The 14,027-nt window shown below is 34.4% G+C and overlaps 2 protein-coding genes and 1 non-coding gene across 8 annotated transcripts; all 3 read left to right on the top strand.

Moving 5' to 3' along the window:
• Positions 1–207: 207 nt before the first annotated feature.
• Positions 208–6,350, top strand: LOC117932355 (protein GRAVITROPIC IN THE LIGHT 1). Of its 5 annotated transcripts, none has more exons than XM_034853579.1 (5): positions 208–318; positions 637–703; positions 981–1,024; positions 1,486–1,542; positions 4,827–6,350. In XM_034853579.1, the coding sequence occupies exon 5, from the start codon at positions 4,895–4,897 to the stop codon at positions 6,161–6,163; it is 1,269 nt and encodes a 422-aa protein (XP_034709470.1). In that variant the 5' UTR covers positions 208–318; positions 637–703; positions 981–1,024; positions 1,486–1,542; positions 4,827–4,894; the 3' UTR covers positions 6,164–6,350. The 5 variants fall into 5 exon arrangements, with proteins under 5 accessions (XP_034709470.1, XP_034709472.1, XP_034709473.1 ...); XM_034853581.1 differs by having other exon boundaries at positions 981–1,030; XM_034853580.1 differs by lacking the exon at positions 208–318 and adding an exon at positions 345–477.
• A 152-nt stretch (positions 6,351–6,502) lies between these two features.
• Positions 6,503–8,953, top strand: LOC117932357 (21 kDa protein-like). 2 transcript variants are annotated; one of them, XM_034853585.1, is made up of 3 exons: positions 6,503–6,755; positions 7,351–7,487; positions 7,671–8,953. In XM_034853585.1, exon 3 carries the CDS (start codon positions 8,198–8,200, stop codon positions 8,822–8,824), a length of 627 nt encoding a protein of 208 aa, XP_034709476.1. In that variant the 5' UTR covers positions 6,503–6,755; positions 7,351–7,487; positions 7,671–8,197; the 3' UTR covers positions 8,825–8,953. The 2 variants fall into 2 exon arrangements, with proteins under 2 accessions (XP_034709476.1, XP_034709478.1); XM_034853587.1 differs by lacking the exon at positions 6,503–6,755 and having other exon boundaries at positions 6,829–7,487.
• A 2,387-nt stretch (positions 8,954–11,340) lies between these two features.
• On the top strand, positions 11,341–11,413 carry TRNAE-CUC. The gene has a single exon. It is a non-coding gene; the product is annotated as a tRNA-Glu (tRNA).
• The last annotated feature ends 2,614 nt before the right edge of the window (positions 11,414–14,027 follow it).

The raw sequence follows: 14,027 nt of genomic DNA, 5'->3' as shown, positions 1-14,027 counted from the left end.
GAAAAGCGAGTATCATTCAACAGCGCACCAGAAACGCCGTCGTTTTATTTCCACGTGGTGCATTTTTTATTTTTCTACTGCTCGAAACGATGCGTTTTATTGGAACGCACCGTTTTATTTTATCCGTTTCGTGTTTAATTTCCTCGCCGTTTTCAAAACGACACCGTTTTAACGCCCAACTTCAAAACGCACCGTTTTAATGTCCGACTTTAGGGCTTTTGTGTACCCTTCAGACTGGAACGAAACTTGGGGGAGAGTTGATAGGATTCGATAGTCGCTGCGGTTGTTGACAAGTGTTATTCTCTACTTCTCCGGCAGGTAAAGGGAGGCTTTGTTTGGTTGCTGAGGAAGTGTGGAAAAGAAGAGAGTACAGGAAAAAAAACTTCAATTTTGAATATTTGATAGGGTTTTCGTATGTTCTTTTCCCAAGTTCTCTCTTCTCAACCAAACAAAGGATAAGCTGTCTTCTCTTTATATGTAAATATGATAGTTTCTTCTTCATGAGTCAATGCTGTTATGTTAGGGTTTTAGTAATTTTTTGTGATTCTTGTATCTTCGAATTAGGGTTTTTGGGAAGCGAATGGTTGAATTTTGCCTTAGTATTTCATTCTAATTGCTATATTTGTTTCTATTAAGGTTTCTCCTATTCCTCATGAGTATCGTGATCGGACCTTCGGATTAGCATTTTCTGTGGAGCGTACAGGTGAATTTTGCATGAATTTGCTCTTCCGCTAGCTGTGTTTGTTTGGTTGCATGACATTTGTGTTTATTCTTTTGCTGGATAGACCTAAAGTTGAATATTTATCAATTATAAATTTTTTGTTGAATTAAATATTGGAAATGAATTTTTGATCATTAATCATTTCCATCATTGAATTTTCTTTCGTGTAGAATTTTCAACTCGTAGTTACTAGCTGCACCAAAAAAATTGTTTTAACATTTTTTGTAATTCTAATTTTGTTTTATTTTATTTTATGTAGAGCATGCTTGGATAGGGCAAAATCGGGGCAAAGAAGTACTTGGGGTAAAAGTATTCTTTCACTTGTTCTCAATACTGAATGCATTAAACAGTAGGGGAGAGATTTGAAATATGGTCCACTGTTTTTAGGTCAACAAAGCTTTTTAAGATGAAAGCTTGTGCTCTACTAGTTTATCCCCATCATTTTATGGCATCAGGGTTAAGATGTGTCAATAACAGTTTTTGTCACATTTTAATCCTTTCTAATGCCAAATGAGAGAAGGGAAAGAATCATTCCCTTCCCTTCCCTTTCCTTTAGTTTCTGATATTCCTTGTGATCAGAGATATGATATTATTGTATATGTTGACTTTTAGGTTAGTCTTTTAATACGTTCACAGTGGTGATATATATTCAATATTGTATTTGATTAAGTTTATTTAGCAATTGGGCTGAATTTTATCAAAGTGGATGCACTTCTGGAGAACAATAATAGCAATGACAGATTCAATTTCCTTTTTGTTTTTAGGTTGAAGGTTATTATGTTTGCTGGATGCAACAAGTCGGTGGTATTCAATTTTTGTAGGTGGGTTGTTCATGTGCCCCTCCCTTTTGCATATGTTATGTGGGTTGTTATGATGAGTTTTGTATTGCATGGTTAAGTGCTGTTGATGTTGGTAATGTAAAGCTCATTTCTTCGAGGAGTCTTGGAACAATTTACAGTTTTTTTTAAAAAAGAACTCTCTCCTTCAGTGTCTACTGCTTACATTTACCTACAGAAGAGTACAAAGTCTCCGGGTCCAAGTTCCCTAGAGAGAGGAAGTGAGTAATGAAGTGGTGCCAAGGTAGACAGTCAGATGGTTAATATATATATATATATATATATATATATATATAGTGCTACCTTCTGATTCTTGGTTCCTTGAATTTAAGATGATATTTTAATGATTCAAATGTGACTGATATGGATAGGCAACTAGGCTAGTGATCGAGTCCCATGCTCATCCCTGTATGTACCTTCACAAGGGTCTTGGTTGATCTTGTGTATCCGCTGTGTATGCTTTTTCTTCACATACCTCCTTTTCACTAGTGCAGCAATTGAGTACCGTGTCTTGTTATCTGGTGCAAATACAAGAACTTTGGAAGCCTTAGTAGCGTTCTTTCCCTGGAGATTTACAAGGATTAATTGCATGCCTTCTTGTAATTTTAGTATCAGCTTGAGATTCTTCATAAGTGCGTAATTTCTTTTGCAGCATAGGTCTGTTATATGCCTTTCCTCATATAAATACACAATATTCAAGGCACTCTTATTGAGGCTCTTATTCCACATGCAAAATATACTACCATTTACAATGCATTGCTGCTTTTTAGGCTTTTCACATCTGTCTTCATTATGAAGCACTCACCCTACTCTAAGCCATAATGGAATCATTTGGGCATGTTCGAGGCTGATGATATATGATTCAAAATATATTTCATTTTTTTAATGTATGCATATCATTATCTTGAGCTTGTTGCTATGCTTGCCATGCGTATGCTGCTTTTTCTCATCAGCCAGCCCTATATGCATCTTTTATGTTTTGATTTTATTCATGTTTGGCTCTTATCTATATAGATGATTAGTGTCCCAAATTATCAGCATCCTTCCAAAACCAAGCTGAATAAATTGAAACATGGGAAAATGACTCCTGATATTTTGCACTCTGGTCTTCCACTGCAGTTCAGATACCGATAAGCATCATCTAACATGCTTTTCTAGTTTCTATGTTGTCTTTTCTACTCTCCCTTGTCTTGATTTTATCCCAAAGTATTGTTTTCCATTCCTCATCATCATTTATCTTTTAGGTACTAACAAGGCTGCCTCCATTATGAATGCATTAACTGTTAAGGGGTTCATCATCAACTAAATTGTTTAACCTGCATAGAGTGCCTCAACTTAGATGAGCTCCTTTTTACCTTGCTATCATATCAAGAAGTGAATATTGTAGAGGGGAATTATGGCAATTTGGAACTTACTTTAGGAGCATGTTTCTCAGGTAGTGTGGGAAAACTTTTGAGATGAATGGCTGAAAGTTGTCTACAAGATTGGTTGAGCAGCTAATTGCATGGATAATAGTGCAAATAAGAAGAAAGGGGGTTGGGGGGTCAAAGTGTCTTTCCCCTCTCAATAAGGCTCTCCTTTGCAAATGGAATTGGTGATTTGCAAATGAGAGAGGGGCATTGTGGAATCAAGTGATTAGAGGGAAGCATGGGGAAGAAAGTGCTCTCGGGAGGTGAAAGAGGTGTATGGTGTTGGGTTGTGGAAAGGGATAAGGAAGGACTAGGATCTTGTGAGTACTAGGATCTCTTTCTCAATGGATAATGGGCTGAGGGTGAGATTTTGGAAAGATGAGTGGTGTGGGGATTCTCCTTTGTGTGTGTCTTCCCGTCCTTGTTTGCTTTAGCTTATTCTAAGGAGGCGTGGGTGATGGATATTTGGGACTCCTTGACTGAGAAGGGGAGGGGGAGATGGAATCCTTGCTTTTTTAAACCTTTTAATGATTATGAGGTGGAGGTTGTGAAAAGCTTTTTGGTGCGGTTGCATGGGAAGAGAGTATGTGGAGATGTGGAGGACATAGTGCTTTGGACTGAAACAAAGAGTGGCAAGTTTTTGGTCAAATCTCTCTACAATGCCTTGGAGTTGGGCAACTCATCTTCCTTTCCCTCAAGAAGCATTTGGAACACGTAGGTGCAGCCCAAGATTAGCTTCTTTGCTTGGAAGGCAACATGGGATAAAGCTTTAACCTTGAATTTAGTTCAAAAAAGTGGGTGAACCTTAGCAAATAGATGTTTTATGTGCCATGAGAATGAAGAGACTAGAGACCGCCTTCTTGTTCATTGTGCTAAAACAAGGGTCTTGTGGGAGTTGTTCTTTTCTTTGGTCAAGGTGTCCTAGGTGCTTCGTTCATCGGTCAGAGAGACTCTTCTTAGTTGACAATGGTTCGTTTGTGGGCAAGAAGCGCAAGAAGGTCTGGAGAACAGTTCCTTTACACATCTTTTGGACGGTATAGAAGGCGAGGAATAGAATGGCCTTCGATGACGACTTGCTTTTGATCCAGAGCCTAAAATATTCTTTTGTTTACTCCCTTTGATCAGAGACAAAGTTGTTTATAGATGGTCATCTTCTAACTTTAGTTAGTTTTGTTGATTGGTCGGGCTCTTGTTGAGGTTGTTTTAGTCCTGTTTGTTTGGATGTTTTCTTTTCAACATTTGGCCATTTTGGTGGTGGGTGTATAGGTTTTGTATACCTTGAGTTGCTCTTTTGGTGCCTCTCTTTTAATAGATCTTATACTTTATCTATCAAAAAAAAAAAAGGGACTCCATGAAATAATCAACTTGCATTTTTCAGCTATGTTGATGCTAGAGCTTTCTTTCATATAATAAAGGGTTAATTTCATTGAGACCCCGTGAGGTTTAATGTAAATACACTAAGCCACCATTGGTTTCAAATTTCGTCGATTGTACCCCTATAGATGTATTTCATGTATAAATTTTATTTTTTAGAGAATAAAATTTAGTTTTTTAGAGAATTTTTAAACACTCTTATCTAAAATATTTTTATCTAAAATCCTTTAAAAAACAAATCTTATAAATGGAATAAATTTATAGAGGTGCTAACCGACAAAATTTGAAACCAATGGTGGTTGGGTGTATATACACCAAACTTCAGGGGGTCTTAATGAAACTAACCCTATAACAAATGAATATTTCTGTTGGCATGTACTTATGTATGACATACATTACTTTCGCTGTTACATCAATTCTTTTATGTCTGTTTTACGACTCTTTTGACAAATGGATGCCTTTTACATTTTTTCTGGAAATCTGCAGGTTATGCTGTACCGGTGTTTTCTCTGAAGGAAACCCATTGAACTACTACCCCTTCATTGGAAGTAGCTATGCTACCCACTGGAGTGAAAGAAACTCAACTCCGTGAGAGCAACAGCCAGAAGGTTCACCCCCAACCCATGGAAGAGGCCACTAATCAGACTCCAGAAGCAATGGAAGCCCTGATATCCAAGATTTTTATGAACATCTCCTCCCTAAAGTCAGCTTATATTCAGCTCCAAGATGCTCATACTCCTTATGAACCTGATAAAATCCAAGCTGCTGATAAACTTGTGATTTCAGAACTGAAGAACCTTTCTGAACTCAAGCATTTTTACAGGGAGAAAAACCCCAAACCTATATGTGTTTCTCCTCAAGACTCTCGCTTAGCTGCAGAGATCCAAGAACAACAGAACCTGTTGAAAACCTATGAGGTCATGGTGAAGAAATTCCAATCTGAAATTCAGAATAAAGATTCTGAAATTCTTCAGTTGCAACAGCAGATCCAGGAAGCTAACCAGAAGCGAGTGAAATTGGAGAAGAATCTGAAGCTGAGGGGATTGTCAACCAAAGAATCAGAAGGCTCTGTGGAAGAAAATGGATTCTTCCCAGTGGATTTAACCCCTGATCTGTTCATTTCGGTTGTAGAAGCTGCTTTTAAAGCAATTCATGATTTTTCTAAGCCATTGATCAACATGATGAAAGCAGCTGGATGGGACCTTGATGCTGCTGCAAATTCCATTGAACCTAATGTTGTTTATGCAAAGAGAGCTCACAAGAAATATGCATTTGAATCCCATATATGCCAGAGAATGTTCAGTGGTTTTCAGCATGAAAGCTTCTCCATCAAATCAGACAATCTTACTGTCACTAAAGAGAGTTTCTTCCACCAATTTCTTGCCTTGAGGGAAATGGATCCACTAGACACTCTGGGCCAAAACCCAGATTCCATTTTTGGGAAATTTTGCAGAAGCAAGTACCTTGTAGTCGTTCACCCGAAGATGGACGCTTCATTCTTTGGGAACTTAGATCAGCGGAACTATGTAATGGGAGGTGGGCATCCAAGGACACCCTTCTACCAGGCTTTTCTGAAACTAGCCAAGTCTATCTGGCTTTTGCACCGGTTGGCTTATAGTTTCGATCCTAATGTTAAGGTCTTTCAGGTGAAGAGGGGGAGTGAATTCTCAGAGGTCTATATGGAAAGCGTAGTGAAAAATTTGGTTATGGATGAAAGTGATGAAAAGCCTAAGGTGGGGCTAATGGTTATGCCTGGCTTTTGGATTGGTGGCAGTGTGATTCAGTGTCGAGTCTACCTCTCTGGCATGAGGGTTGTGGAGTGACTTATCTGCTCTTAGCCATTCGTCGTTAATACGTATATTTGGTGTGTTTAATATGTTTGTTGCCTTCCCTATATAATATATCTGCTGTATTTCATGTATTTGTACTGGTCATTTGAGAAAAAACGACGTCTCTCTTTTCTCTCTATGTGTTAATGTGATTGTATGTGAATTCATATTCTATTACCTGGCATATATTTCTTAATATGGCAAAGCCATATTCAGATTAGTACTGTAACTACTGTTTATGGTTTAGTACTACTTGGATGTGTTTAGAGTAAATTATTTGGTTCCAAATATGCAAAAAAAAAAAAATTGTTGTTAACACGGGTCAATCCCAAATATGGACTAATCCGAATTGAAACTGCTAAATTTTCAGTGGGAAGCTCAACTTGATCTGGATTATTTATCTTTTTACAATTCAAAATTTGATGACTCTAGTGACAACTTGCTATGTTATAAAGAAAAATAGAAAAGAAACAGATTCTTTTGAAAGTTTTCGAATGATCTCACAGCGGGCGAGGTTGTTTGGTGGTTCCTCTGGAAATTTTGAAGGGGTGTGGTGGCGTCCAAGAATTTCAGCTTGTATATACAGGTAACATCTGGAACTCTTCTTTGCTAGTTGGGATTGATTGAAAAACTACTACACTTACAAGCATTCATTTTGTACCTTTCCTGTTGGTTAATTTATTGCTTGCAGTCTGTCACTATGTCTCAGATTGTTTTGCTGACAGCATACATAAATAAGTAATATTCAGTTTGTGCTTTCCCTTTGTTATGTTGTATCCTCAATATATAAAGTGTGACCAGATCCTAATAATTCGGATTAGTCTGGTGGTCATAGGTTACACGTCATGCCTTGGAACCAACCTTGTCGGTTCAACTAGAATATCAAATGACTGAAAAGGAAGAGATTTATATGACTTAGATACATCTACATACATATACGGGCATAGAAAATACTCCTCTTCTGATTGAAGTGAAACTCTTTTTCATGGTTATTTCTCAGATTTAGATGACAAAATACTCGTCTAATCTAGTTCTTTTTTCTACATTGCATTGTCATTTTCTCAATTGTTCATATCCATAATTCCTACTTTCTACTTCTGTATGCTATACTTGTGAGTATCTGAAGCTTCTATCTAAATGACTTCATTTCATTGTATCTGACAGAGAAATTGAACTTGCAGGGTGACAATTTAAAATGAAGTCAACACCTTGGTCACCAAATGAGCTCATTCTTTGAAACTTCCGCGAAGTGATGGAATCCAATTTTCAATAGACATCCAACATTCCTAAGGAAAATGGAAATGATATCTTATGCCAGGTCATTTTTGACAACTTGCATTATATTAAGTTTGAGATCTTAATGCAAATCTGGATCACTATGGGTCGGTTTACGATTACTTTGCTGGAATTCAGGGGTTGGATAAAATTATTTTTTCTGAGATTGACCCAATGAAAAGGGTGGATTTTGATTCAGTTTGTGGATTTGTTTTTGCTGTAACAGCACTCAAAGGCTCTTGTCAACATGATAGATGAGGTGGATTTACTTGATATAAAAGTCCCCACACATGCTTCTAGAATTTCTTTTCCTTGATCTGAGGATTATGTTGGGAAAGCAATCTCTATCTGTATTATTTGCTGGAGACAGGCAACCAAGGTGATCAGAAACTGATAATTTAGTGCTTCTTCTCATTTTGTCCGTGGCTTGATGGGAAAAATTCTACTTATCAAAGGGTCTGAATTGTCTTGATCAAGTCAAATTGTCGGACCCAAATTGTCGATATCAGATTACACGTGCATATTTTAGATAATATAATAGAGATCATGCTTGTTTGATGCTGTTTTGGATTTAATGTTCATCATGTGAGTTCCTTTGTTTGACTTTCTTCTAGGCTGCTGCATTCATCATATGTGTGATTGAAGGCACGTAAGGCTCATCTTTGATGAAGCTGGCCTCTCTATAAATACTCCTCACCCCTCACAACTCCTATCATAATTCAGAATCAGAAACACTTCTTCAGGCATTTTGTTATGGCAAAACTTACTCTTTCCTTTCTATTTCTCCTTCTGTTCGTTTTCTTTGTTCTTGGATCGGTTGAGCCAGCTTCTGTTCAGCATGCTCGGAAATCCCGAGCAAGGACCTTTATTGAGGCCTCATGCCGGTCCACCCGGTATCCGTCCCTCTGTGTTAAGTGCCTGTCCGGCTACGCCAACAAGACCCAACAGAGTCCATTCCAATTAGCCCAGGTTGCATTATCTGTAAGCCTAGCCAAGACCAGGCACACAAGAGCATACGTAATGGAGGTGGCTAGCAACTTTAAGGACGTCGAGGGTAGGACTCACCAAGACATTAGCGACTGTTTAGATCAAATAAACGACGGTGTTGATCGTCTTGCCCAGTCCATTATAGAGCTCCGACGCATGAACCAAGAAGGGGGTGACAGTGAATTCACGTGGCGCATGAGCAACGTCGAGACTTGGGTGAGCGCAGCGCTAACCGATGCTACCACATGTGTTGATGGGTTTTCAGGGCGTGGCATGGGGAAGCTGAAGGCCACAATTAAGGGAAAGGTGCTGAATGTGGCACAAGTCACCAGCAACGCGTTGGCCTTGGTTAACCGCTTTGCTGCTAGGCACCGTGCCACCAACAAGCCATGAGGCTAGTCTTTTGGGGACTAAATCTCGTCTCCTTTGGGCTTAATGAAATATATTTGGTAATATATCATAGATATCTGTAAGTTTATTCTATGTAAGGCATGTGAATATATAAAGTTTTGTTTTCTATCAGATTCTCTCTAGTCTGATGCAAAGAAAATAATTGGTGGTATATAACATACTTAAAATTAAGGGTCAGAAGGAATTCAGGAGTTAGCTTGAAAATTTTAAATTGGGCAGGGGCCTGTTTGGGAGCTTGGAAATTGACAGTTGAGTTCTTCATTGAAGGCGTTTTTATGGTGAAGCTCTGCCAAACATCATTGCAACATGATGCATAGAAAATTTGGGTGCTGAATGATAAATAATGATGAGTAGGAAGGGTTCGGGGGATTGATAAAATATCAAAAAACCAAAAAATAGTTTGATACTTTAAAAATTTTTACCGTGAAAAATAATGGATTAGGATGATTCCTTGTGCGGGCAACATACAGATGTGCCAGAACTGGGCATCTCTGCTATCGACCAGAAAGCCTTGGCCCGGCATCTTTGAGGGCGCATCGGTAGGACTATATTTGACTATAATTTTGCAACTCATGTAGCTAAAGGGCCATGTTGGCATGTCCTATGACTCCCCTCATGCAAGAGGGATTGAAAGAAATAGAGACATCCTTTTAGCATCGTCTACACTTTTGCATTATGTATGGAAATTTTCTCTTATAAAAGTCGATAAAAAAAATGTTTTGAGTAATTATACTCGTAGTGGAGAACCTGTTTCTCTAATTACCGGATCAATATTAGGCTGATTAGGAATATGTATGTTGTTAAAAACCAAAATAATATCTTCGTTGTAGTTTAGTTGGTTAGGATATTCAGCTCTCACTCGAAAGACTCGGGTTTAAGTCCCAACAATGGAAAGTAAGTTTGAATTTTAATGAGCGAAAATTATATAGGTTCACAAAGATTCAAAATATTTATATCTAAACAAAAGTCAATATATTTTATTTTCTATAAATCATATTATCGAGTGAGTAATAGGGATTTTATGGTTTATAAGTGGTTTATAGAAAATAAAGGTTTAACATTTAACTCTTAACAATTTTAAGTTTCCATAAGCAAATTATATAGAATGATTAAATGCTCTCTAATAAAAGGAGATATACATTTAGGGGTGATAAAGTCTGATACCATTCACCAATATACTCAAAACCTAACACCAATACATTTTTCATGGATTTAAGTTGAGTATATCAATTGAAGAGGAATTGAAAGAAGCAGATACCACATTTTTAGCATCATCTACAATTTTGTGTTATTTATGGGAAATTTTCTTTTATAAAAGCCAATAAAAGAAAATGTTTTGTATAAGCACACCATCCTTGACCATAGAGGAAGACATCCTCACTGAGGAGAACCCGCTCCTCTAATTACAGGATCAATATTAGGCTGATTGAGAACATGCATGTGGTTAAAATAATATTAAATTATTAATTGTGTAATCAAATAATATCTTCGTTGTAGTCTAGTTGGTTAGGATATTTGGCTCTCACCCCGAAAGACTTGGTTTAAGTCCCAGCAAAAGAAAAATAAGTTTTTCAAAGTTTAAGCAAATTATAATTAAATAAAATAATATCTCATTCTAATTGGTTAGGATATTCGATAAGATGAGCAAAATTATGTATCATAATATTAAAAAGTGAGTAACAGGATTGACAAAGATTCAAAATATTTTTATCTAAACAAAAGCTAGATTAGGATATTTGGTTCTCACTTCAATTCAAGTCTTGACAATGGAAAGTAAGTTTTTCAAACCAATATATGTTGTAGTCTAGTTGGTTAAGATATTCAATAAGTTTGAATTTTCATAAGCAAAAATTATATGGCATCATATTAAAAAGTGAGTAATAGGGTTGACAAAGATTCAAAATATTTATATCTAAACAAAAGCTAGATTAGGATATTTGGTTCTCGCTTTGGTTCAAGTCCCGAAAATAGAAAGTAAGTTTTTCAAACCAACATATTACTTTTTAATGTTCTTGTGTTTTCATGATCAAATTATATAACATTATATTAAAGAGTGAGTAATAGGAATTTTTATTGTTTATAAGTGGTTTATAGAAAATAAAGGATTCACATGTAACCCTTTTAATGATTTTATGTTTTCATAAGCAAACTATATAGAATGATTAAATGCTTTTTAATAAAAAAAAAAAAAAGGAGTTGTACATTTAGGGGTGACAAAATCCAATACGATTAACCAACACAACTTGAACTAAACCCCAACACATTTTTCATGGATTTGAGTTGAGAATATCCATAAAAGAGGAATTGAAAGAGATAAAGATCACCTTTTTAGCATTGCCTGCATTTTTGTGTTGTCTATGAGAATTGACTAGAAAGGAAAACATCCTCACGGAGGAGAACCCACTACTTTAATTACAAAATCAATATTAGATTGATTGAGAATATGCATGTGGTTAAAAATCATATTAAAATTGTTAATTGTACAATTAAGTAATATCTCCGTTGTAGTCTAGTTGGTTAGGATATTCGGCTCTCACCCGAAAGACCCGGGTTCAAGTCCCGGCAACGGAAAAATAATTTTTTATTTAAGTAAACTATAATTAAAGGGTCTTTAGTGACAAAGTGATAGAATTGCACAATAAAATTACTAACATTTTTGTCATAGTCTAGTTGGTTAGGATTTGGAAAATAAGTTTCTTAAAGTCCAACATATTAATTTTAATGTTTTTATGTTTTCATGAGCAACAAATTATATAACATTAATTTATCGTCTGTAAGTGGCTTATAGAAAATAAAAGAGGGTCTTTAGTGACAAAGTGGTAAAATTGCACAATAAAATTACTAACATTTTTGTCATAGTCTAGTTGGTAAGGATTTGGAAAATAAGTTTCTTAAATTCCAACATATTAATTTTAATGTTTTTATGTTTTCATGAGCAACAAATTATATAACATTTATTTATCGTCTGTAAGTGGCTTATAGAAAATAAAAGTTTAATGTGTAGTCTTTTAATGATTTTATGTTTTCGTAAGCGATTTATAGAAAATAAAGATTTAACATATAGCCTTTTTAACGATTTCATGTTTTCATATGCAAACTATATAGAATAAAGCCCTATAATAAAAAGGAAATGTACATTTAGGAGTGATAAACTCTCATATGGTTCACCAACACAACTCAAACCTAACATCAAAACATTTTTCATGGGTTTGAGTTGAGTATAAATAGGTTTTGGTAAAATTTGTATCAACCTGCATAACTCATTTAATAAATTAGTAGTTTTTAGGTCAACATGCATGATATAAATTTAACCTAAATTACCAATTGATTAACCTAATTATATTTAAAATTATTTAGTTTATATTTGATTCATTTTAAATTTATTTTTTAATAAATAGGTCAATTGAGTCATAAACATATTTGATTGAGATATTAATTATATATATAGACATATACAAAAACTAATTTAACTTGATTATTAAATAAGAGGATCTGATTATTAAATGACTTACACGATTTGATACCTGTTTAATAATTAACATTTGAGTGTATATTTTTTACACAATTATTATTCATGTTGGTTTGTATTGATATATGTATTAGAATACCTAGACTTTGACACAATAGGAAGATGACCTACCAATATGAATTGCCACCCCTATGTACATTGACATGAGAAAACATACAAAAGATTAAATTAGATTAAAGTCACCTAAGAGAAACATTTCAATAGATAAGAAGTAATAAAATGGGTGACTTAAAATAAAAAAAAGGTTACAATTTCACCGATCCATTAAAAATACGTGTTAAACTTGCAAATGAAGTCATTTCATTTCTTTTGGATTTAATGTTTAGTTCTTTTCTGGAATCAAGACAATCGTGAGTTTTTCTTCTGACTTTGAGAAGTCATTCCTCTAAAACGGATAATGGGCTTTCTTAAGGCTATCTAAAGAAATTACTCGAGTTTCCTCCATGAGTCAAGTTTGTATAAAAATATTTATACTAAATGCAAAATTAAAGTCCATCTCATCATTGTTAGAGTCGTCTGACTTAACTTAAAAGTTGTTTTATGAGTAGGTTTTTTTTTTTTCCTTTCTTTCTTATAAGTGGTTTTTTATTGACACTTGTCACAAAGACATGGAAGTTGAAACATTCATATTTCCATTAAATTCATTTTCACTTTAATAATAAGATTGCATGTTATTTTACTTAACATACATGGCCTTATCATTTTTCTTTGAAGCATATTTCGCAGCAAAGTATTTACTTCCTTTACATTTGAAGTATTCGATCTCAAATTTTTTTTGACATTGTCTTTTTATTTGATTTTCTTAAATCAATTTTTTCATTTTTAGCATTTTCTTTAGATTTATTCTTATTTTCTAAATTTCCAACACTTCTTTAATTTTCTAGCAAATCTTGCAACTTTCTTATCATGTATCTCAAAACTCTCAACTTTAAAACCTTTGGATTCTTCTTGGATAACATTCAAAACAATACTTTAACTTTCGGAGGTGGTCTAAGGGTGAACCCATGAGTTCATTTATTTTTAGGTAATCAACGTCCATGAACTCTTTGAAGATGGTCACCTTTGCTCTAAATATTTTTAGGAGATATATCAAAATTTTACCGACAATTTAAAGCTAAAGATGAGTTCATCGACATGTATAAAAATGGAAAAATGATTGAAATCAATTTCAAATGCATGTTAAAATAATGTGTTAACTTTAAATCTTTTTTTTTTTTTTTCATTTTTTAATATTTTTCTTCTTTTATTTTTTTTTTCAAAATAAAGTTATGATTTTGCTTAGACTTTTAACTTTTCAATAAAATAAAAATTAAGTATCAAATAGTGATAATTTTTATATAAAATATAAAAACTCTAAAAAACTTAGATTAAAAATATATTATTTTTTTAAAACTAATTAAAAATTTTAAATATTAATATTTTTTTACCACCTCAAAATTTAAAATTTGAAAGTGATTTTTAAAGATGTTAAAATAAGTCTATACTATTTGGATAAAAAATTTATTTTTTATATAGAAATTTATATTTTTAAACCCAAAAATAGGAATTGTATCCATCCCAAGCCTAAATAATTTGTTGTATAAAAATTTGCAACTTTTTTTTTTTTTTTTAATTTCGGAATTTTTATAAAAAAAAATTATAGGCTCAATGTGTTAT

This window comes from Vitis riparia, chromosome 15 (assembly GCF_004353265.1).
Source record: "Vitis riparia cultivar Riparia Gloire de Montpellier isolate 1030 chromosome 15, EGFV_Vit.rip_1.0, whole genome shotgun sequence".
NCBI lineage: Eukaryota > Viridiplantae > Streptophyta > Magnoliopsida > Vitales > Vitaceae > Vitis > Vitis riparia.
This window is presented reverse-complemented; position numbering and strand designations above follow the sequence as displayed.